Source organism: Engystomops pustulosus, chromosome 5 (assembly GCF_040894005.1).
Source record: "Engystomops pustulosus chromosome 5, aEngPut4.maternal, whole genome shotgun sequence".
Lineage (NCBI taxonomy): Eukaryota > Metazoa > Chordata > Amphibia > Anura > Leptodactylidae > Engystomops > Engystomops pustulosus.
Genome location: NC_092415.1, coordinates 160,681,336 through 160,707,213, shown reverse-complemented (window position 1 = coordinate 160,707,213; position 25,878 = coordinate 160,681,336). Strand labels below are relative to the sequence as shown.

General features: G+C 42.3%; 1 protein-coding gene across 1 annotated transcript in view; it reads right to left on the bottom strand.

Annotated features, from left to right (window-relative positions):
• Positions 1–23,985, bottom strand: part of TOP2B (DNA topoisomerase II beta) — a 37,229-nt gene extending 13,244 nt beyond the window's left edge. Inside the window, exons 1-22 of the mRNA XM_072153611.1 lie at positions 23,514–23,985; positions 15,922–16,098; positions 15,209–15,299; positions 14,270–14,333; positions 13,454–13,599; positions 12,915–13,012; positions 10,682–10,894; positions 10,427–10,600; positions 9,459–9,560; positions 8,804–8,941; positions 8,083–8,221; positions 5,185–5,342; positions 4,768–4,893; positions 4,528–4,638; positions 4,332–4,437; positions 4,064–4,173; positions 3,134–3,226; positions 2,923–3,037; positions 2,320–2,441; positions 2,088–2,236; positions 1,765–1,996; positions 81–215 (exon numbers count right to left, since the gene is read on the bottom strand). Of these exons, the coding sequence (XP_072009712.1) occupies positions 81–215; positions 1,765–1,996; positions 2,088–2,236; positions 2,320–2,441; positions 2,923–3,037; positions 3,134–3,226; positions 4,064–4,173; positions 4,332–4,437; positions 4,528–4,638; positions 4,768–4,893; positions 5,185–5,342; positions 8,083–8,221; positions 8,804–8,941; positions 9,459–9,560; positions 10,427–10,600; positions 10,682–10,894; positions 12,915–13,012; positions 13,454–13,599; positions 14,270–14,333; positions 15,209–15,299; positions 15,922–16,098; positions 23,514–23,573 (2,859 nt within the window). The 5' untranslated portion in view covers positions 23,574–23,985. The remainder of the gene's footprint in view (positions 1–80; positions 216–1,764; positions 1,997–2,087; positions 2,237–2,319; positions 2,442–2,922; positions 3,038–3,133; positions 3,227–4,063; positions 4,174–4,331; positions 4,438–4,527; positions 4,639–4,767; positions 4,894–5,184; positions 5,343–8,082; positions 8,222–8,803; positions 8,942–9,458; positions 9,561–10,426; positions 10,601–10,681; positions 10,895–12,914; positions 13,013–13,453; positions 13,600–14,269; positions 14,334–15,208; positions 15,300–15,921; positions 16,099–23,513) is intronic.
• Positions 23,986–25,878: the final 1,893 nt, after the last annotated feature.

Below are 25,878 nucleotides of genomic sequence, written 5' to 3'. Positions count from 1 at the left end.
AGCCCAATAAATACTATTTATTATGCGTATAATCTAACAAGAAGGGTTAATAAAACTGTTACACCTATAAGTCCACTAACCTGCGTCCATGTTCTGACGGGCAGCTCTGTAATTTCAATGGTGTTCTGGTCCAGGACATAGATCTCCCCACTCATAGCATATTGGTTTTGGCCCAGTTCCTGAATCGTACCTTTAAAGTTTTTGTAGCTGGGAAGCTGCATAAAAAGAAACCAAATACAGATACTTGTTAGAAAAGACAAAAATATGGTACATAAAATATTACTCCAGCTCCTCCTGGTGACAGAACTGAGCAAAATATATTGTACAGTTAACGGTGGTTTCCGGAACAAAAATATTTAATTTTAGGATAAGTCATAAATTACAGACTGGGAAGAGTCTGAAACACAGACACCCACTGATCAGATGTGTGCCGCAAACAGTTATGTGGAAATAAAATGTAAATGCTGGTGTGTGAACTCTACCCAATATCACAGAAGGAGCAGCCATGCTGTCCCACGCAACAGGAGCTTTTAGTATATGCAATAGATAAGTCCCTAGAGGAGGGACCTGGTAGTAGACTTTCCTTATCGGACTTGTGTTAAAGAGAAAAGCAGATTTTGACCCCCCTGACTAACAATGTCTGTTGATAAAGGGTGACAAGTCCTCCCCATATCACCTAAAATTAGCTGCCAGTGAGGCACTGTACCTTAATTACAGATGCCCCATTATTGTGACTGACAACTCTGCGTCTCTTCAAAACGACTGCTCTGCTAATAATCAACTACAGTGTAGGTGTACGGAGTCTTATATCCATGGATGCTTAACTAGGGGGATTCTGGGAAGATATGCAAAATTTTCCAGGATGGGATAAGGAAAGTCACAAGCCTCTCACTCAGCCAAACCAGTTCCCTACACTGCACTGAAGAGACACAACCTGATGTAATGGGAGCTGCCTTACAAGGTTGCTAAAAGATGTGTGGTTTTCCTTATCCCATCCTGGAAAACTTTGGATATTTTACCAATATTCAACTACAGAAATATAAAGCTCTATGTACAGATGGAAAATATTGTGTCCATTATTTTTTTCTTTACACAATGTCTTGTTACATTCATGACATGTGACATTGCAGTTCCTATTGCCTTCTAATAATAGCAAACTGTACACCATGTATGTGATAACATGAAATCACGAAACCTCCACAGAGGATGGAGAGGATTAGAAGTCCATGGAAGCTGCTGTAACTTCATGTGGTCAGATACATGCATGGCGTACAGTTTCCTATTGTTAAGAGGCTAAAGGACCTGAGATCATGTCACTCTGGTCACATGACATGAACTGTGCCAGTAAGGAGGCATAAGCTATAAATGTGAGGGGCCATATAAGCAGGACACGCCCTCTTTGATGCCAGGTAATATACGATACATGGTGATTTATATGGATGTAAGCGAAACAATTTTTAGCTTAAAAAAAAAAAAAAAAAAAGAAGAAGGGTGTCACTCTATAGGAACGGGTCGTGGCTGTACATGTGCAAATGTGGTGACAGGTTCCCTTTAAGCCATACAGTGATGTAATGGGAAAACTCTAATAAGGAGCATTTCTCACATATCCTTCACCTTCAGATGAACGCAGCAATCCACAAATTAGAGACAGAAAGGTCTAGTTCTAGTGTAGGTTTGTGGCATCATGAAAATTTCACTTATAAGCGGTGTTGGCTTGATTCATTAGGTGACATGAGTCATATAAAACACAGGTATGCAGCTTACCATGGGGTATGGATCCAAGCCATCAAGCAACCTCTTGACATTGTTCACAATCTCCCTTGTGTCATAATTTGGAAGTTTACATGCCCATCCAGTGCCAATACCTTCAGCCCCATTCACCAAGACCATAGGAATAATGGGCATGTACCACTCTGGCTCCACTCTCTGGTTATCATCATAGAGAAACTTAAGCAAATTATCATCCACACCTGGAAACATCAGTCGTGCTAGGGGGCTGAAAAATAACAAGAAAAAGAACTCTCACTTTTATACAAACAAAAGAATCAGAGTCAATCTGTGCCATGATTCTTAATATCACAATTTACCTTAACATAGTGAAGATGTAACGGGGGCTAGCAGCATCCTTACCACCGTGTAACCTTGTGCCAAACTGGCCGATGGGCTGTAGTAAGCTCACATTGTTACTTCCCACAAAGTTCTGCGCCAAGTTTACAATGGTCATCATCAGGGCTTGCTGTAAAAGAAGGAAAATTCATTAATAGATAAATCAGAATAAGCCACAACAGAGTAGAGCATATATATTTATATGGTGGTTACCTCCCCATGGTGATAGGCAGACATCTCTGCTACAGAACCGGCTAACTGGGCCACTTTCACTTCACGCTTATCATTTCTTTTAAAACAGGTAAAAAGCACTTTTCTTTGTCCAGGCTTTAAACCTAGTCAATGAAATACAAGTTTATTCACTGATCATCACATGAAAGAGTCAGCAGAACATAAACCACAGAAACTATAAAACAGCTGTATAATAATAGGTTCTTTTTCACTATTTGGTTAATTTACACACCAGTGAGATTAATGCAAACAAATGTGCACAAAATGCACACATTTATGGGGCTTTGTGTTCACTGTGTGGATCTTTTCAGAAATTGATAAGGCATGAGAATTTCTTAATCCAGACGTCACATGTTGCATTCAGAATAAGAATCCAACAAAATCCATATGTAACACATGGGGATTTTTCACAGATTTTGGTGCGGGTTTGACTAATGATTTTGGTCCAGAACACACAGCAGCATTAAAAGGGTCCCTTAAGGCACAAAAACTGGTTCTTATGTGGGCAAAGTACATTACAGTACATACACACACTACTAATACACGAGAACTTCCTATTTAGCCAAGTGCCAGTATTATTCTTACCATCAACCAGAGATGGAATTGACCGCTCATTATCAGAATTCGAGAAAAGGATCAGTTCCTTGTTAATGAAGTCATTGAAACTTAGGTGCTTCGTGGCCGTACCATACAAATATTGCTGAAAGAGATCATTTAAAAAAGAAAAAAAGGATTCAATGAGAAAGAAACTAAGCAAAGACTATTTTTTCACCACGTCTTTCTTCATATACTTTACCTCTGGGAGGCCGTGTAATCGCCGCTGCCGTCTGTCCTCCATGAAATTTGTGAGCCACTCTTTTCGGTCATCAATTTTCTTCTTGCTAAATGCCTACAGGGTGCAGAAAAAATAACTTGACCAAACATCTCAATACAATACACAAGAAATAAAACAAAATGCTATGGGGAATGTCATCTACACATCTGTAACAAGGGAAAATCGATTTTTGGCATGTCAATATAAGAGGCATGGTAAGAAACTTACCACGCCATGTGTCGTAGATGAAGCTGTAGGCTACTTTTTGATGAACATTTGTCTCTTGCATTATTGATCCTATGTAAGTGGACATAGCGACTTAAGCAAGCAGTCTTTTGCCACCGTCTTAACACCACACCAACATAAAACGTTTTGGAAGGGGAAGGGGGTGGAGGGTACAGTCGTGCTTAGAGTTATGTTACGCCTACTCATAAATCTTTACATTAAAGATGGGTAAAAGGAACATATGGATCCTACTTGGTAAGGAAATCCCCCAACATGTCACCAAACAGTAGCAAGTGTTCTTACAGCATACTTTATACACAACTTATACATTGACAATTGTGCATCTAAAGGACTTAAGCCTCCTGCTATGTTTGATTAGTGAACTCTGGACCATACTATATGCATTTCCCAGACTGCATGCTGTGCAAGGAGAATGATTCCCAAAACTATAGCCATTTATGTTGATGTGAGTACTTGTAGTGTCCTGTACGACAATAATGTTTGCAGGATAGTAGCCTCATAGTGAGGCAGTGACTCATTACAGATGACCAGGATCCGGGTAGTCCAAGCAATGTTCAGCCCTGGAAATACAGCTAATAATATGGTCCAGGATTCATTGCCCACACAGAGCTTTCTAAAGAAGGTCTAACATGCAGTTGTAACCATTAATGACCATATGGCTCTTACCAGAGTTATGGCAGCATCGTCCTCTGGCCCAGCATATCGGAAAAGAATACGATGGCGGTCCATGTCTGCAAAATACTCTTTGGCCTCCTTTGCAGTACTTGTACCCAATCCTAAATAGAAAAGAATGTTTCTTTATATTTCTATTTCTGAATTACATCCTGAGCTCCAAACACAGATTAATCAAAGTATCCCTGTCTTTCAATAAAGAAAAATTATAATCTGTGTACAGCCTACTCTGCTTCATTGTGTCCTCATCCTCTGTACACACCTTTGTAGTACTTTATCTTCCAGAGTTTCTGGTTCTCAATTTGTTTTTTCCATTCGTCAAACTCGGGAATACTGTAGAATGACAACTCCTGCTTATTTTTTGTTGCCTTTAAAAACAAAAAAAAAGTCACAGGTTAATAGTGCCCAAAGATAAACCTCACTGCCAAAGTCAGAAATACTATACTATTACTATGCACCTTAACAATTGGGGTAATAAATTCTTCTAGAAAATTGTGTTTCAACAGGGATGGCCAATTGTGATGGAAAAAGTTAATCAATAAACCTTTAATATGAGATCCATCTTGATCCTATATAAAGACAAAAAGTCAGAGAATTGGTTATGAAACAGGTGCTATAAGGAGGGAATTATAAATCACAATTATATCATTAACCCGTATAGATGTGACAGGCAGCATAAGTTATCAGTAATTCCTTACCTGATCAGTCATAATCATGATCTTTCCATAACGCAAAGACTTGAGGGACTCCTGGTCATCATAGCTCTTTTTGTATTGCAAACCAACAATTTTTATAATGTTGTTGATTTCGGCATTCTCCATTATCTTAATAAAACCAGAAAATAAAATGAATACTGCAGATGTCATTTTATTCAATAAAATGTGGACACATTGTTATAATACTGATGGAAATGCAAATATTTCATACACCCATAGCAATGTCCAAAATAAGCATTCATTCCTTTAATTTGGCATCAAAGAATCTAGAATCAGACTCCAAACCAAAAGACTTGAACTAGTTCAAATCCATTTTACTAGGACTGAGCGATCGTTGCCAATTTTAAGCCAAAATTTAATTTTCAAGCATTACTAAACAGATATGTCGGATGCACTAACCTGTTTGTGAGAAGCTTCTCGTACATTGAGCATTTTTCCTCTGAGAGGGAACACACCATATCGGTCACGACCAATAACACCCAATCCAGACACAGCCAGAGATTTGGCGGAGTCTCCTTCCGTCAGAATTAGAGTGCAGTCCAAGGAATGTTTGCCACCTGGGAAAAGCAATAATAAAATTACCTAAAAGACAAGATCTAGTGCAATTACCGTATATACTCGAGTATAAGCCGACCCGAGTATAAGCCGAGGCCCCTAATTTTACCACAAAATACTGGGAAAACCTATTGACTCGAGTATAAGCCGAGGGTGGGAAATGCATTGGTCACAGCCTCCCCAGTATATAGCCTGCCAGACCCTGCCCCAGTGTATATAGCCTGCCAGACCCTGCCCCAGTGTATATAGCCTGCCAGACCCTGCCCCAGTGTATATAGCCTGCCAGACCCTGCCCCAGTGTATATAGCCTGCCAGACCCTGCCCCAGTGTATATAGCCTGCCAGACCCTGCCCCAGTGTATATAGCCTGCCAGACCCTGCCCCAGTGTATATAGCCTGCCAGACCCTGCCCCAGTGTATATAGCCTGCCAGACCCTGCCCCAGTGTATATAGCCTGCCAGACCCTGCCCCAGTGTATATAGCCTGCCAGACCCTGCCCCAGTGTATATAGCCTGCCAGACCCTGCCCCAGTGTATATAGCCAGCCAGCCCCTGCCCCAGTGTATATAGCCTGCCAGCCCCTGCCCCAGTGTACATAGCCTGCCAGCCCCTGCCCCAGTGTATATAGCCTGCCAGCCCCTGCCCCAGTGTATATAGCCTGCCAGACCCTGCCCCAGTGTATATAGCCTGTCGCTGCTGCCGGACAGATCGCACAGAAGATATACAAAGGTGAGTTTAGATATATTTATTTTTTTGACTCGAGTATAAGCCGAGTTTGGGTTTTTCAGCACATTTTTTGTGCTGAAAAACTAGGCTTATACTCGAGTATATAAGGTATATAAAACACCCTCAAACACAATAAACCATAGGTCACACATGAATTTTTTGTTTTACCAGAGTATAATGCGTTTTAGAGAAGTGTTTTTGACAAAAAGTAAGATTTACATTAAACTAATGTGTCGACATAGTTGACATTCTTAAGACGTCACCATTCTATCTATCCAGAGAATTTAATACTAGAACTGTTTTCTATGCATAAATAGTGAATTAAGCAAAGTATCTTACATGTTACATTGAACATAAGACACAATCAAAGAACCTTTAAGTGTTTTAGAACTGTAAACTAAAATTAGATATATACCAAGCTCTCGGCTTCTCTGCAGTCACTGCCACCTTGGACCTTGTATGTAAGATGGCGGCTGATGACTGGTTCAAGCAGCAGAATCTTTATTTATTAAATTATTTTATATTGTTCCCTTATAAATAATGGCCGAATCATTCTACAAGCTCTTATACCTCTTGTGTCACCCCCTCATCCTCATAGACTGTAAGCTCTTGTGAGCAGGGCCCTCACTCGTACTGTACTCTGTAATGTAATATTATATTTCTATATGTTCCCTATGATTTGTAAAGCGCTATGGAATTTGATGGCGCTATATAAAAAAAAGATTATTATTATTATCAATTATTAGGTCTAGTTCATTGGGCAAATTTGTGCTGAGAATATTCTTGCTAAATTCTCAGCTATTGATCAACATGTCCTATATTGAATCCCTTCACGATCTGCGCCGTACCTGTACGGTGCAGTGGTGCGGGGAGTGTATGAAGAGGGCTCACAGCTAGACCCTCTTCATACAAGAGGTGGAGTTTGATGCATATTGCAGTAAACCCCCACCGCTAATACCCACGGTCAGTGCATGCACCAATCGAACGTATTAACTCCTCCGATGCCAAACAAAGCTGCCGCCGGCTGCCTGTGAGCACTGCCATCTTGGATCCGCTTGCTCCCACTAACGTCATTGGGATGGCGACGATCGGTTGCCATTACAGCCTCGGTTCTTCATCAGACCCGAGGCTGCATGTTTTTTGCAGTTACAATACAATGAGCCAGTGGCTCATTGTAATGTATACTGTGCAAAAATGCCACACACTGCAACATGGGGGTGAACCACATAACGGAAAATAACACTCAAATGTGCGAAGCGCGACTTTTACAAATAAAAAATTTAATAAAAAGTGATCAAAATGTTGCACAAACCTCAAAATGGTAGCAATGAAACCGTCGGCTCATTTTGCAAAAAAATTATACCTAACACAGCTCAAAGTATAAAAAAGTTATTAGCATCAGAAGATGGCGAAATAAAGCAGAGGTTTTATTTGGAGCGCACAGTGAAAGTCCTAAAAACTGAGCCCACAAGAATTTGCCGCAAACACTGTTTTTCCCACATTTGGAATTTTTCAAGCTTCCCAGTACACGGCACAAAATAATTATTAATGCCACGGAGAAGTAAAATTTGTTACGCACAAAATAAGCCTTCACATAGCTCTGTACACAGAACAATGAAAAAGTTATGGACTTTTGAATGCGTCCTAAAGGGGTTGAAGCAGACTCTGGAAAAATATAGAAACTGTCAATCAAAATCCTTGTATGAAAGCCTACAGGAGATTTTGGCATGGAATATGATGTAGGTTTAACAATCCACAATCATTTCCATTATGTAATAATGTTAGAGCAGTATAACCCCACCTTTTTTATACAATTGAAAAAGATGCCTACAAGACGGGGAACGGCAATCTCTAAATCCATGGTATGCAAGATGGAGGTAGCCACATAATTTACCCTTGTGACCTCTACATCGGTTTTCACTTGCTGGACTCAAGCTGAACTGTTCGAGCACAATTACAGCCAGCAGTATTTAGTGTAAATGACCATGTGCATAAGTAAACTAAATCTTCAGACTTACCAGCATCGTTTGCATCATCCAGTTTGGGAATGCCTTTAATTTTGCTGTGCTTCACAGAGGAACATTTCTTATTCAGCTGTGTTTGCGCTTTAAATTTGACCCAGTTTAATATGCTCTCCACTATGCCACAATTCGAAGCCTATAGGTCACAAAAAGAAAGAAAAAAAAAAAATCTATAAAATCAGAAACATTTTAACATAAATGACCTTGTGGAATTGATGACCTGCCCAATATCACTGAAACTCCTCAAACACCTTTAATGTGACAATTTCACCAAAAAGCCTAAAACAAGATATAATGGTCGTATTATAAGAGTTTCTGCATGGGACTTTTTCAATGGATAATTCAAGCAGGGTGTTTATTCCATGATGGCTGCTTACAGCCCCATATAAACCAGACCATGATGTGAGTCCAGTGAAGCATTTTGGGCTCACATTGCGAGATCCTGTGTCTGCGCTGTACCTACAGTGCTTGTGCAGTGAAGCGGGGGATGTATTACACCAGCTTCACTTGCCACAATATGCAGGCACCAAAGGAACAAGGCAAGTTTTTATTTTTATTTAAATAATCGCTCAGTAATACTACAGGGCGATTTGGGACACTGAACCAACGGTCCGCAAGGTGGGTTTTAGTGTCCTGAATTACCCTGACAAGTTCACTTTAACATAAGGAAGAAAGGCAATAGTAGGCACTGCATTAGAGGTTTCACCACAATACTCACTGCTTTTGCAAACTTTTCAGAGAGTGGACACTTTGAGCCAAAACTTTTTGCTTGGAGGGTCATGTTTTCCTTTGTCTGAGAGTCAAAGGTGGGGTTCTCAATCAAACAATTGATAAAGACCCATACGTGATTCTTCACCTGGAGATAAAAAGAAAAAGTAAATGCATCATGTTATTTGAGCCAGGTAAGGCATTAGTAACATGTTGCAATGCTAGTTGGAGTAACAGGTTTTCAATCATTGAAGCCAAAAGGAGTGAAAAGAAAAAGAACACAACTCTTTTTTTCAATATTAAATTTCTGGTTTTGGCTTAAAAAAAAAAAAAAACCATTCCAAAACCTGAACGTGTGTCCTAAGCCATGAAGTGCCCCTCCAAAAAAACTACCTGTCTGACCATTCCCACCCATCCTTCAGTTGCATCTTTTCACAGCCAGATCGGAGGCAACCATATGGCCCTTACGACTACAATGACTTAGAATAAAACACATGCACAATAAAAGGGACAAATAGTACCGCATCAACCAATTTGCCCTTAAGAGACCTGCATTTCTAGAGGTAAACTATGCTTATTTTATAAATAAGGGCAACTGCAGCACCAAATACTAAGAATAAATAAAAAGCATAATTTCACAAAGATAAAATGAAAAGGCACAGTACCTGGAACGGCTTTACAGAAACTCCAGCTTTGTTCTTTTTCTTCACCACTTCAATAAGTTTAGATACAATCTGATCCACTACATAATCTACATGTCTACCACCCTTTGAAATAAAAAAAAAAATTTTTTTTTAAATAACTCTGATATTACACCAGTCACCAAAATGAGCATTACATCCCCCAAATCAACAGCAATATTACAAAATACAATGCATTAGAAGTACAAATTACTCCTGGGAGGTACTTCTGGTTCCTGAGTAGGATACCAATCCGGATTCAACACACAACTTAGAACTCTGGTTCAGCGAGAATAGAATTATTTTATTTGAAAAGTGCAATTCACAGATAATATTTTGGTCAACAAAGTGACCTTCCTCAGTCTATGCACCACTATACGCTCATTTCCCCTCTTTAATCCAGTAAGTCTGCATATTCTATATATCATACATGGTATTTTCTGTACTAGCTATCAACATAATGCCTACATTTGCTTCCAAGCACTTGGGCCAATGCTCTGAAAACATATTTTAACAATTTGAGGCGTCCCTGGATATTGATTGTGTTACTAGATTTGCTGTATATGTATACATCACCTCTGCATAATGCTACATTCATGTATGTCCTGCATTCTTGTGATGCTTTAAGACACACTGTACTATGATATCATGTGCACATTTTGTATATACTTTGCTTATATATTTGTTTTTTCTGTTCACTATTACATGTTGACCGAAACATCACAAAACATTATCTGCGGATTGTAAGTTCCATATACAATAATTAACATACTTCTCACAGAACAAGAGTGGCGAGTTGCTTGTTAAATATAACAAAATCCATGCACTTCGTCAGGGACTGGAGAAAAAATAATTAATCTTTATATAATGCCATCATATTCTGCTTTACAGATCATAGTTTACACCTACAAACATAATAATACCCAAAGACCTACACATAAGCACATCCTTACCTTTGTGGTAGCTATACTATTTACAAAGCTGATCTGTTGAAAGCCCTTTTCACTCAGTGTGAGACACACATCCCACCGCTCATTCACAACTTCGTGGATTACTTTGAGTGCTACGCCCGTCTCATCCAACTTCTCCTTTACGTAAAGATCTACGTAACTGCGGAAGCCATTCACCTGTAGAAGTAAGGTATAGTTAATGGGCAGCGGTATCTAACCTTAAATGTTTTTTTTCCTATCTTAAGTCTTTATACTTACAGGAAGCTTTTTCCCATTGAGCATGACTTTCACACCTTTGCAGGAGCCAGCGACATCATAAGCCCTTCTAGTTAAGAGAGCCACAGTATCCTTGTCTAATTTTTCCATCTTAAACTTGGATAAGTCTGGCTGGAATGTAATACATGTGTAGTCATCCCCATCAAAATACTTGATCTTCGGGTCTGTGGTCTTTTGCATGTTGTTCATCCAGGTCTTAATGAAAAACAGATATGTTAACATGCTGAAAGCTAAGTAAGCATCTGCCTTATTCTCCTATTTATAAAATGCATGAAAATGTAATGAAGTCTAGTGAAACAGGTACATCACAAAGAGAAAAGCATAATCCATCTTCAGATTGGGTTTATTCTATATTGTCTTGTTTATTGGTTTATGTTTATTGTATCGACAGGCTGTTGTCAAGCATGTCCCTCTTACTTGGGCCATATAAGGGATTTACCTTAGTAGACAATTTACCTTAGTAATGTGTGATATACATTTGCTGCTGATAAATGTGCTACTTTGCATTTGTGGAAATTGTACTCCATAAAAACAAAAAAGGGTTAAAGGAAATCTACCACATGGATTCATTGTTTCCAATCCAAGCACACTTACATGCCAGGGTGCTGAAACAGGATACAGTCTTTTTGCTTCCACCAGCTTAATTTTTGAAAATTAGACTATGAATAATATGACGATAGAGCAAGGAGGGATGTAGACAGGAGCTCCAGGTTCATTTGCATAATTCTAAGAAACACCCCCCCCTCCCTAAAAAACTAAGCTATTAGAAGCAAAAAGAAGAGTGCATCCTCTTTCAGGAGACACACACCCTCATGCAGGTCTGCTTGGGTTAGAAGCACTGCATACACATGACATACCGTATTTTTTGGACTATAAGACGCACATTTTTACCCCAGAAGATGGGGAAAAAACATTGGTGCGTCATATAGTCCGAATGTAGTTGTGTGCCAGGGTCTCAGCCCTCCACTGCAGGAGGGAATGGAGGACGGCACAGTAAGCGCAGGGGCAGTGCTGAGCTCGGCTCCACAAAGTGCACACTGACTGTGACACCACTTCCAGGTTATCTGATGAAGGGAAGCAGAAGCCACGCCCTCTCAGCACGGAGCACTCACTGTCTTCTCCCAGAGTCCCAGCTGCTCTGCTGCAGGGGCATCAGATAACACTAGAGAGGGGACAGGACATGTGACCTGAGTCTCTGCTCCTGTGCCTGCTGTGCTGTGCTCACAGGTGTGTGAAACTGAACAATTCCCAAACAGTGCTTGTACAAGGTCATATGAGCTTACAGTCTGTCACCTCCTTTGTCCACCTCCTCCTCCTCAGATTGTAAGCTCTTGTCACCATTATACAAGCATTGTCACCTCCTTTGTCTTCCTCCTCATAGATTGTAAGTTCTTGTGGCCATTATACAAGCAATGTCACCTCTTGTGTCCCCTCCTCCTCATAGATTGTAAGCTCTTGTGACCATTGTACAAGCACTGTCACCCTGTGTCCTCCTCCTCATAGATTGTAAGTTCTTGTGGCCATTATACAAGCATTGTCACCTCGTGTCCCCTCCTCCTCATAGATTGTAAGTTCTTGTGACCATTGTACAAGCACTGTCACCCTGTGCCCTCCTCCTCATAGATTGCAAGCTCTTGTGACCATTGTCACATATACTCATACCTGGTAACTCTTGAGACCCCCTGACTACGTGTCAGCATAATTCTAACTAAAGAGCCGTAATTCCCATCACTGGTTGGCTGAGCTTGCTGCTAGCCAAGCCCTAGCCAATCAGTGTTGGGTCAAAGGAACAACCATGTGTTCTGTATAGGGCTAAATCTGTCACGGCACGGGAGTCATCCTTCAGCATCAGGTAACAGTGTCCCATAAAATGTCCCCTAATAAAGTCTCCCCATTAATTCTCCCCGAACACAGTACACTTAAAACTTCACCAAATGTCACACAATGACAGTATCCCCTACACAGTCCCCTTAGGCTACATTCACATGAACGTGTGCCCACCGTTGATGCCTGGGAGAGGAGGAGGGGGTGAGGGCTACTCGCCCCCTAACCCTCTCCAAAGAGAAACATGGCTGCAACTACTACTTTACTGTTACTTTATTAAATATTTTAGCACACTATTTGGGGAAAAAACATTTTTTTCTTATTTTTCCACCTCTAAAACCAAGGTGCTTCTTATGGTCCAGTGTGTCTTATAGTCCGAAAAATATGGTACCTGTTTAAAGCTGTGTTTGTATTCTTTGCAGGCTGTTTCCACTGTAAATTTTGTACTGAATATATTACAAAGTTTAGCACCATAACCATTACGGCCACCTGCGAAAACAAATAAGCAAAATGAATAAAGTTTTCTACTTTAAAGCATATCTAATCTTTCAACAAACTTTGCAGAAATCAGTTGCGTAGTGTGTGTACATGTCTCTGGTCATTATGTGATGTGACCATTTTCCAGAAACTCTTGTTCCTGCAGTCTGTCTGTTAATTTGCTGTGCACTTTCAGCTGCTGGGAGGAGACTGCTCCAGGGGCTCAGTGCTCTCCTGCACAGAGATCCTGTATCATTTGACACCTTTGTGAGCTTCTGTTCTGTGGCTTCAATGACAGATAAGGAGGATCATGAGAACCAAAGTAAGTGGAGGAGGAAGCCCTTTGCTCCAATAAGAAATATCAAAGATTCCCGTATTTACAGGTTGCAGTGTGTGTTGAAAAGTTAGTTATCATTTAAGTCTAAGCATTTATGCCAATTGTGTCAAACTTGCCTGTTACTTTTTTCTCATCATCATCATAGTTGCTGGAGGTCAATAGCTGCCCAAATATCAGAGCTGGAACATAGACTTTCTCTACTTTATGCTCCACCACTGGAATCCCTTTCCCATTGTTCCAAATGCTGATGATATTGGAGTCACTGTGACAAACAAAACATTATTTTTGTTAGATAATATTTACCTCTATTGTAACGTTTCACTGTATTAGTCTTATTCTTGTGACGATTTATAGTGGTTTCTATGTTAGATTCATAAAATATTTGAATTAACTAGAATGGCGAGACAAATTAGGTTTTTGTCACTGTCATTAGCAGACTAATCAGGGAAGCAGCCGATATAAACATATCTGTTCGGGTTGGCTGTATGGACATGTTGTTTATATGGTGGAAACAGGCATAAGCAGACACACACACACAGACACACTTGCCTTTATAGGAAATCTGTGGGATATTTGTTATGTATCTATAGAATATTCTTTAAAAACCATATTGGTGTGGGTCCGATTCCCATAAGCATAAGAGCTATACCATCTTTATTACCAGAGAGGAAATATAAAAATACATTTTCCAGAATGGTATAAGGAAACAAGTAAGGGTGTGACAAGTAGTATCCCAACCAGCAGCAATGTTACACAGGAGAGAGGCAAAATCAGACCAATCCACTGTGTAGAGGCGCGACAGGAACCCTGCAGATCCCATTGAATGGAAGGGAAAGTTTCTTAAGTACAGACCATATTCTTTGCCATTAAAGCTTCAAAACTAAAATGACACTAATTACCATAAAGAACTGGAAAATATTTTTTTTACTTACGGATCAATAGAAATTTTAATGCAGCTCATGTTTTTATCCCTCTGCTTATTGTCGGCTGCATTGACTGTAAAATGAAAAGAAAATTAGTTTCAAGCCAACCGAGAAAATGAACATGCAGTAAATATTTCTCATTAAAGTCGATGCTCTACTTGTTATTCCTGCAACACTGCTAAAATTTCTGCACTTGTCAAGTGTTACTGCATATTAAGAGAATAGTGTCATATTTATTGCTACAGGGGTCCACATTCAAATATATTTGTCTCCATTACATAAGGTTGTACACCTCAGTGTGTAGGGTGTAAGAATGGGTGATACTATATATATATAACTAGCTTATATTTAAATATTTCCTAATAGCTGAGCAAAAAGATAGAAGAGTCGGAAGTAAGTTTTCTTCATTAAAGCGGGTAATTTTCATTATAGATGTTAAGGATGTATCCACAGTATATGCTATAAAATGAGGGTTCCCTATATACCCTATATATCCGTGGAAACTTCACATCCTATCTGGTGCTTCAGCTGCTGTGAAGCGACATGTGGCTGCCCATTCACTTCAGGCACATGGAGTGATTTTAATTTTTTACACAACTACGGCTTCACCCAGTCAGCGGCTGGCAGGCGATGTTCTGTAGACACAGGCTTGATGTGTTAGACTAGCGTCTATGACACACAATGGCTCAGCCGCTGGCTGTAGTGATCATGTCCCGCCAAGAACAACATGGGAGGTGCAGAGCCGAATCATCAGGAGGAGAAGTTTCAACATTTCAGGGCCATAGGGGGTTTTAATAAATGTCAGCTTTGTGTCACCATCTTGCAAACACATACATTAGGGGAAATATGTCAGGGCTTGTACGGCGATTATTTTCACTTTTAAGCTACCTCCATGCCAAGTGTTTATATACACAGCTTCACAATATAATTTCATAAAACACAACTCACCTAAAATTTCATCAAATATTTTATATAATCCTGGTACATAAGTAATGTCCCGGCAATTCATACCAATGTCTTCATCATAAACCCACATTGCCTTAATTAAGAAATGAAAATAAAAATTAAAATCAAGTAATTAAGACATTTCTTTGTTAACAATACGAGATTGTGTACAGCTTTGTAAAGATATTTACAGCTTTTTCTATGGACTGGTAACAGATATTCTCCAAAAAGCAGCTGCATTTATCAACAGACTATAGACACTACAGCCAATCCTTTTGTATCAATTATAAGGCTCCAATCCCTTTAAGATCTCTATGAAAATAAACTTCATTGATGGACGACTATACAGTTACTTTACTGTGACACATTTACAATTGCAGCTCACTAACAATAAAACGAAGTACCCCATAGAGAAAACAAATTATAACCAAATCATTAAATGCGTCGGATCCCTTTTACGTTGAGGGACACCAACTCAGCATAATTCATCCCCTGCAGTAGCAGCCATCTTTAGGCCAGTGACTGCTTGTATTCTTATAATGGATCTACATTCAGCTACCAAGCCAGTAACTTATAACAAGTAATGGCAAGAGGGAGAATCTCCCGGGGAGCAGCTTCCTTGTGTACATGAATGATAAGACTGAATAGCATAGATAGGAAATGAAGACATTATGCAATGACGGGGAAGATAGGAAACAAGGGTTGGTAAAGTTCACCTGTGTGACAGGCTCCACAGATCCAATGTAAGTATCAGGACGCAGGAGGATGTGCTCCAGTTGTGTCTTCTTCTGGTAAACTCTCTCCACAGACATCTTCTTGGAGTCATTCTTGTTATTGCTGTTGCTTTCACTTTCTTCCTTCGCAGATGCATTGTTCTGGTTATCAAACAAAGTCTGTAGGGAAAAGATAGAAGAAAAGATGAAGCGACGCACACAATGCAAAATGTAGATGCATAATACATCCCCCCACAAGCCACTCATGTGCTACTGCCGGATTACCCTCTTCACACTAGTATTATCCTTCTATCCTGTGGTTTATAGATGACTAGATTTAAGAAGAAAAGTAAAGTGGGGAAAAAATGCATAACAGCTCATTGCAATTTTTTTTGATGCTCTGGTCCCCATTATTCCCAATGCATTGGCTCACTGCTCTCAGCCTCTCTCCAGGGCACAAGTGTAGAAGACGTTCACATGTCGTGGGGCGCCTGCCTCTTCATGGAGAGACTATGGGATGGAGGTGAACTGAGCCATCACTGCGAGACCCACACAAAGGGAAGAGAGAGCACATACAAGACAGGGAAACCGGAGCAGTGGGCAAGTATCTTACAACTTTAATGCAAAGCTGCTCAAGCACCCGAGGTCCGCTGGTTGTTGGAACAGAGGTGTATGGAAAGTTGATTTTACTTATAGGTTAGTACAGACTGCATAAAAAAGTGCCACGGGCTAGGGCCTAACTTGCTGATCAGTGGGGGTCCCAGTGCTGAGACCCCCACAGATCACAAAAACAAGGGGTCCGACAGACCCCGTGTCGCTCCTTCAGATTAATGGAGCAGAAGGCCGCGCATGACCGTTAACCGGCGATTTCCACTCATGCACAGCTGTCTGCTCCATTAGTCCGTCGGACCCCTCGTTTTCACGATTTCGATCCCCTTCCAGTTCTGTCTGGGTTCCTGCTCAGCTCTATGTCTTAGACAGTAAAGACTTGAAGGTTTAAGACTTGTTTAATTATAGGGCAATTAGTAACTTTGTTTAAATATATGACAATTAGTATCTTTTGAAGTGTCCAGGCACCTTTTTATGTCATCCTGGAGTTTTTACAGCCTGATAAACTCTGATCTGAAGACTGTGGTCTGTGCAGACCCCAAAGGACACCGAGTCACTTCTGCCCCTTCCCCTCCTGCATCAGGACTTGGAAACAAAAACTGTTCCTGGACTCTCCCCATCATTAACACTTTGTCCAATCCTGATTGACCCTGTGGACTAATTAATCAATGGAAGGTTCTGAAGCCTGAACTAAACAGAGATATTATAAAACAATAGGAGATACAGGAAATAGTCTTCACTCTATGGAGGCGGCCTGACAAGCTCAGTGTGTTCCATATTTCTCCCACCTACAGGGATTCAGGATTTACTTTAAGTTGTAAGTTTCTGTTATTTTTCTCCCTTTTTATTTTATAACTGTTTTGCAGTGTTGTGTCATTTTATTTAGTCATTCTTTTGTTTTTAACATGTTTTTGACGCATTGAACACCTTTTTGTAATTAAAGCCTTTACTTTAATTTTGGTCCCTGATTGCTCTGCGAACTCATAGCCTTGTAAAGTGTGATTAGCTGTGTGTGCATGTTTAGTGGTGTAACAAAGAGACTGCTATAGAGGCCAGAGTGGATGTAGAGTGGGATACTTATTGGTCCCAGTGTAAATGCAATAAGTGGTGGCAGCGGATTATTGTGGTGCTGAAGCTGTATGATGTGTGATGTGTGATTTATGCTCAATTTGTTTCCCGAGTGAAATGTGAGCGCAAGTTTGAGCAGGTTAAATTAATCTGTACAGTTTCACCCAAAGTCAAGTGACAAGGCAGCACCATCATTGACCGTGACAAACTGGCTGCAAAAGTGACCCCCTCACGCTATGTTTGCACCTCGTTTTTTTATGGTGGGAGATATCCCGATGAAAGGCTACTACTAAGTATCCCACAGTATAAGCCCCCCCTATGGCCAGATCGCCTAAGGAATGCCCAGCCTTTCAACAAAGGCTGGGGATGGATTCCATCTACAATTGGCTATTAAGGGCTACCAAAAACCATTTTTTTTTTCCAAGCAGGATAAAATGGCTTTTTAATCCAGTGTTCACTACTGTACGACGATAAATACTGATCAGATGAAGGCTGAATGGATGTTCTTTGGGCCTTTGCTTACAGCAAAATTCCCACTCTAAGGGTGAAGACACACGTGGCGTTTTTAGGCTGTTTTTGGGCCGTTTTTAGTTTTAATTAAGATAATTGGTAAAAGCCTGTCAAAAACATCCCAAAACCCCATGTCTGCCGCCGGCCTTAGGTTGTCCAGCCGATTAACACCTTATAATGATCTATGAATCAAGATGTAAATTGGTTGGATAAACTCACGTAGGTGGGGAAGTCAAGCTCTCCCTACTGTGATTGATAGGACTTTGTGCAGAAACATAAGTGCTTCTCCAGAATTCTGATGCATGGTGTCAATCCCAGCAGAGGGGACACTCCGAGGTAACATTATACAACAATTTACATCTCATGTCAAAGTTGATTTGCCCAATGATGCCACCACAATGGACCATGACAGAAACATCATCTGGTAGATGTCAAGCTGCTCAAAAAAAGCAAACATACTAGTGAGGTTGCATTCACACAAATGTGTGATTTCTCCAGTTCCGTATTTCCTTGCTGTATGGCTATATTCACACACACGTATGGGGGGACGCATGTGCGGCTGGCGTATATACCTCACGGGAGCAGTATGGTTCTGGAGAAAGATAGGACACGTCTAGGACTATACACCTGGTAGTGGTGTAGTGAGAAGACAGTGCCTCACCGCACCGTGATCAGATATAATAGACCTCTATGGTGGTAATTTGTGCTGCCAGATCACAGCCCCCAATACTGTTGCGTGATAGGGCCTTAGTGTGTACATTAAGCAAGGTGGTCCCAAGTCACTGACCACACTCATTTGACATTAAAGACTGATCATGCAGACATTTTGTTCAACTGAGCAGAAGGGAAATCATTTTCTGAAAGACGTATTTGGCAGGGCCTCTCCTATAGGGATAAGGAATAGGTATGTGGAAATCCAGAATAGCATTCCTTCTATTCCGCAACAACATAAGAGAGTAGGCACCGGCTATACATATCAGATGGTCAGCTGATCCCCAAGGCTACATTGACACTGCCGTTGCCCGCAGTACCGTAGCAAGGGAGAGCTCGGATAACCCTTGCCCCTCTCCATAGGAATATATGGCGAATGGCACCGTATTCTGGAGAAAGATGGGATATGTCCTATCTTTCTACGGGGTACGGTACCGTACTGCTCCCGTTGGACGCCGTGCGTGTATGGGGGACGTATATATGTCGGCCATACGTTTGCGTGAATGTAGCCTTAAAGGAAACCTTCTTGAGGAAACTACAATCTCTGATCGTAGATTCCTCCTGTATGCCTTTGCTCTAATCTGTAATTTATTAATCCTGGAATATAACCTAACTTCTTAAAAACTGTATTTCAGTAATATATAAATTAACGTCAGAGGCTGAAGGGGCGTGTACTAGCCTGGCCGGGCACTGGGAGCTAAGGATAGTTCTTTGAGACCTGGGAGAACAGCCATACTTTTCAGCAACACTGCGGCCTCTTCAATCACCAGCATAGCGAAATGGGAGTCATGGACCCTGTTCTTCAAATAAAGGTGATCCAAGAATACCCCCATTTATTGGATATGTAAAGTAGGTCCTTTGGACATCCAATAAACACCAAAGATGGGAACAACCCTTTAAACTGTAAAGCCAGGAACATGCATTGCAGGCACTCAATATCCGGGGATCCACTTACCCACGTCATATGGGTGAATGGTGTTTGGTACAATTATAAATGTCCCAAGATTAATCCACAAGGAAAAACACAGTACACTAATAGTGGCATTACCCAGATTTAGGTTAGAAACACAACTGCAGTCGGCTGGGGACGCACTCCCACCATTAAAAATCAGTATGATGCATGGAGTCCCTGCTTCCCAGCAAAACTGCAACTGCAACACTGTAATCAGGATCAGGTAAAGTGCTGGCCCGTGTGAGTCTTTTATGTGCAATTTACAGGAAATAATTAAGCACTCATTGCATATGGATGGGGCAGATGGAAAAAAAAAAGCAGCCATTTTTTCCAATTGACACCTTTAATTCCACTGATGCCCTATAATCAGTCACGTGACCCAGAAGTATTGCAGAATTGGCATCCAAATAGCCAATACAACTAATTGATGCCCCTTGCTAAAAACTGTGGAAATCATGTCCACAGCTTGAAGCAATTAGCATCAAGTACAGGTCTGCTCATTTCTACCCATAATCTTTAGTAGTGTAAATATGGTCGATTTGTTCTAAATCTAGATCACGGGTGTCAAACACAAAGCCCAAATCTGGCCCACGGCCTTTAATTATCCGGCATAAAGACTAGGGTACTCCGATGCTCACCGTTCCATGCTCCCCTGAAGCTATAGCAGTCGTCTTCTTTACTCCTGTATATAGTGGCTGTATATGCTCCAGCACTGATGCTGGCAGACATGATGAGGTCAGTACATCACATCTGCCAGCTTCATACAGGAGTAAAGAAGACGACTGCTATAGCTTCAGGGGAGCGTGGAAAGGTAAGTAAACGTGTGGTCTGCTGTGGTGGTGCTCACTTACCATGATGGAGTCTCAGGTTAATTAAAGGGAACTTGCCACCAGGGACCTCATTTTCACTAAAGAAAGGTTGAAGAAGCCCATCACACATGCAGTGTAAATATACCTTTCTGCTTTCTCTAAGCATTTGCATTACAATATAATTGCGTGTTATAACTTGCCTTGCACCCTGACAGAATCCTATGTGTAGTCCAGGGGTTGGGCATTGGTTTGGATGCATTTAAAAAAAACAACAACACGTGATTTGCCTGTGCTACTCACTCCTCAGCCCCCACCTTTGTGCAGCTCCTCCCTCCTGCTCCTACACAGAGCTCACAGCCTGGTGAGCAGACATCAGTGGGGGAGCTGTCCAGGAGCACAAAGGTGGGGGCCAAGAGCTGAGCATTCTGCAGCACAAAGAAGTCACATTGTTTTTTGAAATGCAGTCATAACAAACCCAACCCCTGCGACTACACAGCGGATTCTATCAGGGTGCAAGATAAGTTATAACACACAATTATATTGTAATGCAAATGCTAAGAAAAGGCAGAAAGACATATTTGCAATGCAGCTGTGATGGGCTCCTGCAACCTGTCTTCAATGAAAATTAGGTACCTGGTCGCAGATTCCCTTTAAAGGGGTTTTCCCATGAAACAAGTTAGGCTGTATCCTTTGGATAGGTCGGTTGGAAAACCCCTTTAACAATATGGTTGCCTTCACATGGCCGATTGTAATGCTGTATAAAAGTAACTGCTGATCACATTGAGTAGATACATTTATACAGTAATATAACATATCATGGCCCCTGGTAAAATGTTCACACTTAGTACTGAACACGTAGCTGAATTAGACCCATTTCACACTTGTGTTGGGGCTTTCTGTGTGGCCAGGTTTGAACCTTGCCCAATTTCATATTTGTTTCTACCGAAACGCACATGATTGGTAAAATCGCCACATCTATTACACATTGTGCACATGCAAAACATGTGGTGCTTGTACCCAATTGGATGTGGTTCAGTGGAAACAAATATGCGATTGAAAATGCAATTCAAATGCCATGTGTAGATGCACCTTTACAATATCTATATTAAAGGGAACCTACCTCCACTATTCTACCTATAAAGGTAGAACGGGTGGTAGGTGCATGTATGGAACGTGAGGATAGCCCTATCTAGAGCTAATTCTCACTTCCCCGCTATCTTCTTTAAAAATCTTTATTGCCTTAATATGTAAATTTTCTAAAGAGGCTACTGGGACATGGAGTAGCCGGACATGAGGCTACATGATGCAGCTACTCCGCACCCCAGTAGCCTTTGTTCCTCCCCCGACATCTTCGGCACACAGCTCCTAGTATCTGTGCGCCCTCGTCCTAGAAGCTGACATACTGCGCATGCGCAGAACACAGCCCCGTGGATGTGCGGCCACTGCTCCAAAGCTGGAGCTACTGCGCAAGCGCATAACTCCGGCTTCTAGGCCCCAGATGTCAGAGTAGGAGGAACAAAGAGGCTACTGGGGCGTGGAGTAGCCGCGACGCGTAGCCTCATGTTCGGCTACTCCATGCTCCAGTAGCCGCTTTATAAAATTTTTATATTTCATATAAAGATTTTAAAAAGATAGCGGGGAAGTGAGAATTAGCTCTAAAAAAGGGCTTTCTTACGTCTCATACATGCACCTACCACCCGTTCTACCTTTATAGGCAGAATCATGCTGCCTTTAAAGGGAACCTGTCATTAGAAATTGACCTGATAATGTTGCCAGGCAGCTTCCAGATGGTGATTCTTTTATAACCCAGTGTGGCGGCATCTTCTAGAAAACCAACTCAGAAGTAAGTTAGTTGTAAAAACTCAAGGAGGAGGAGATTTTAACACTGAAGTCAAGCTCTCTCTTCCTCAGAAAGCTTCCTTCACTGTAATTGATGGTCCCGCATCCAGTGACATCACTAACCAAATCTCCTGAAGTCCAATGAAGAATGTAAATCACAGAGGAGGAGGAGTTCAGAGTTTTCCATCTTGACTTCAGTATTAAACTCTCCACCTCCTTGACTTTACACAACCAATTTACACATCACTTCAAAGTTGATTTTCTGGATGATGCCACCAAACTGGGCTATGGAAGAAACAAAAACTAGAAGGTGTTACACTGCTGACAATATTCTGGCAGTGGTTTATTATGGCAGTTGCTGATGACGGGTTCCCTTTAAAGAACTTCATGGAGGCCAAACATGGACGGTAAATGGAGGGTCTTCTGTGCAATGTATGGAAAGCTCTCCTATAAAAAAATTGTGTTACTTTTTCGGGTATTAATAATGGTAAGCCTGCCCAATACAGGTGTGAGCCTTAGAAGGGGAAGACTATAGAGATCCAAAAATGTTCTAGTCTGGTCCCACAGCTGAAAGCGCCACAGCCGGCAGTAGGGGTGCCACAGCCACAACCCTACAGCCGGCAGCGGGGGGCGCCACAGCCACTACCCTACAGCCGGCAGCGCCATAGCCATTACCCTACAGCCAGCAGCGGGGGGCGCCATAGCCACTACCCTACAGGCAATAGCAGGGGGCGCCACAGCCACTACCCTGCAGCCGGCAGCGGGGGGCGCCATAGCCACTACCCTACAGCCGGCAGCGGGGGGCGCCATAGCCACTACCCTACAGCCGGCAGCGGGGGGCGCCATAGCCACTACCCTACAGCCAACAGCGGGGGGCGCCATAGCCACTACCCCACAGCCGGCAGCAGGGGGCGCCATAGCCACTACCCCACATGCAATAGCAGGGGGCGCCACAGCCACTACCCCACAGGCAATAGCAGGGGGCGCCACAGCCACTACCCCACAGCCAGCAAAAGGGAGCGCTATGGCAGGTACCCTACAGCAGACAGCAGAGGGCGCCGCAGCCATCTCCCACAGCCGGCAGCTCCGGTACTTACCACCCAGGTGAGTCCCCCGGTCCCTCCTCCGGCTCCTCCTCCTCCGCTGGATTTAGACATCTTCCTCCTCCCAGAGAAATGCAGTAACCGCGTAGTAATAAATGGGAGCAGCGGCTATTGTGAGCGGCGCTCCTCCCCGGCCTGTGCGGGTGTACGGCCACCTCTCCGTGTGTCAGCGCGGCCTGTGCGGGTGTGTGTGCTCCGGTGCTCGGTGTCTGGCCGCTCTCTCCCGGTGTAAGGACACAATACGGCGCCTCTGCTACAGCCCGCAGCCGCCGCAGTTCGGCTGCCGAGGACGCGTCATGTGGACCGGGGGCATGAATGACGTAGGCACCGTGTGTGAGGAGCGGAGAGCACGGCGGCGGTGTGCAGAGCTGACCCCGGTTCCCCCTCCTCTTCCTCCCGCAGACAATACAGAGCGCCGCTTCCGCTCTCCGCAGTTACACACGGGGGCCCGGGAACATGCGGCAACCAATAGCGGCGCTCTAAAGGAATTACGTCATGGTAGAAGGGGGCGGGTCCGGCGGCGGTGAGAAGAGGAGGGCGGGGAATATGGAGCAGCGTGACGTCACGGCGAGGTAGCGGCAAGGGATGAACTGGTAACAGAGGGATAATAGAGTGTGGAGACACTGCCGGTACCCGAGCAGCAGGAAGCCGCCACCTCTATTGTTCTCTGGAAGCAGCCATTGCAGAGAGATGCATTAGTAATCATGGATAAAGCTTATAGGGAGATACTACAAAGAAACCATATGAGCAATGTTATACAGTAACACAGAGGAGAAGTATCATGCGGCCCTAGACATAGGAAGAACAGGTTACATGCGGTGTATAGTGCAATGTACACAAATGCCGCACCTAAAGCCAAGTTCACACCTGCGGCTGATACACATCCTCCTTTTAATAACAGCTACAATCCAAACCCACAGATAACAGCTTAGCCGTATGTACCATTAGGGCTCAAACATTCAGCAAAATACTCTACATCACTCATAAGCTCTACATTAAATTATAAACACAAATACATACAAGACACCACCATACAAGGGTTCTGGTCCTACCACAATCAATGGGTCAGGCATTCCTCTAATGTGTATAGTAATCCAAGCACACTTACATGCTGGGTTGTGCCTCCTGAAACAGGATCCATTTTTCTTTTTGCTTCTTATAGCTAGGTTTTTGAGAAAAACATCTTTTAAAATTATGGAAATGCGACTCAGTGGCTTCTGTCTGTCACACAAGCCCCTGCTGGCTCGGTTGTCAGATAATTCCCATCACCAGCTCTCTGGCACTGAATAGAGGCGTACACAATTATTAGATAATGGAGCCAGGAAGGGCTCTTGTTATGTAGACAGGAGCCCCCGAGACTCATTTGAATCATTTTAAAAGGCATTTTTCTCAAAAACTAAGCTATAGGCAGAAAATAGAAAAAATGATCCTATTTTTTTAATATAATACCACGTAACATACCAGGAAAATGTCTAAAGATAAACATGTCGGGGAGATTTACTAACACACAATAAGATTAGGGAATCCTAGGCCGTGTTCACATGTGGCATTTGAATTGCATTTTGAGGGGAGAGGCTTGCCCAATTGCATAAGCATTTCCTACTGAAAAGGCATGCGATGGGGAACAAGCACTACACTCCTTGCTGTAAAATGCAATTCAAATGCCGTGTGTGAACAGGGCCTTAAAAGGAAATCAACCATTAATATTAAGATAAATTAACCTAAAACATACATACGGTACCTATAGTCCTCTTATTACCTGGTCTTCGTTCTTTAAGCTTGACATGCCGGGAACACTGAAAAAAAACCAAAAACGAGCATGCGGATTTGATGTCTGGTGCTCTGGGCTGTTAATTATTTAGTTTTCTGGCATAGAAGCACTGAAATAATTACAGTTTCTTGCGATTATTCTTGAAACCACGCCACCTCAATGCCAGGTCTGCATGGAGGGGGCAAGGCTGCTGGGGGGGGGGGGGGGGGCCTTCCGGTCACTCGCTAAAGCCTGTAAACATTTACTACCGAATACTGGCAAGTTTTTACACAAAACTATGCCAGGTTGGGCCCTGCATAGTTTTGCCTGGCTTAGCAGCCGCAAAGGAATACATCGGGAGGTCTAGGGCTCTAGATGTCTACACCATGGTGGGTGGGCGAGGCCATTATCATACGTCGCGCGTATGGAGTGCCACCAATGACTTTAGTAAACATTCCCAATGGAGCTCAGTTCCATTCACTTGAATTGCAGAAGGACCATGTGATTGTGAGACCTGGCATAACAATACAAAGAAGCCGCTGTGGTGCTTGCCCAAGTTTTTCAGCCCTTCAATACTGAAGACTTATGCCAAGGCTATGAATAGAATAG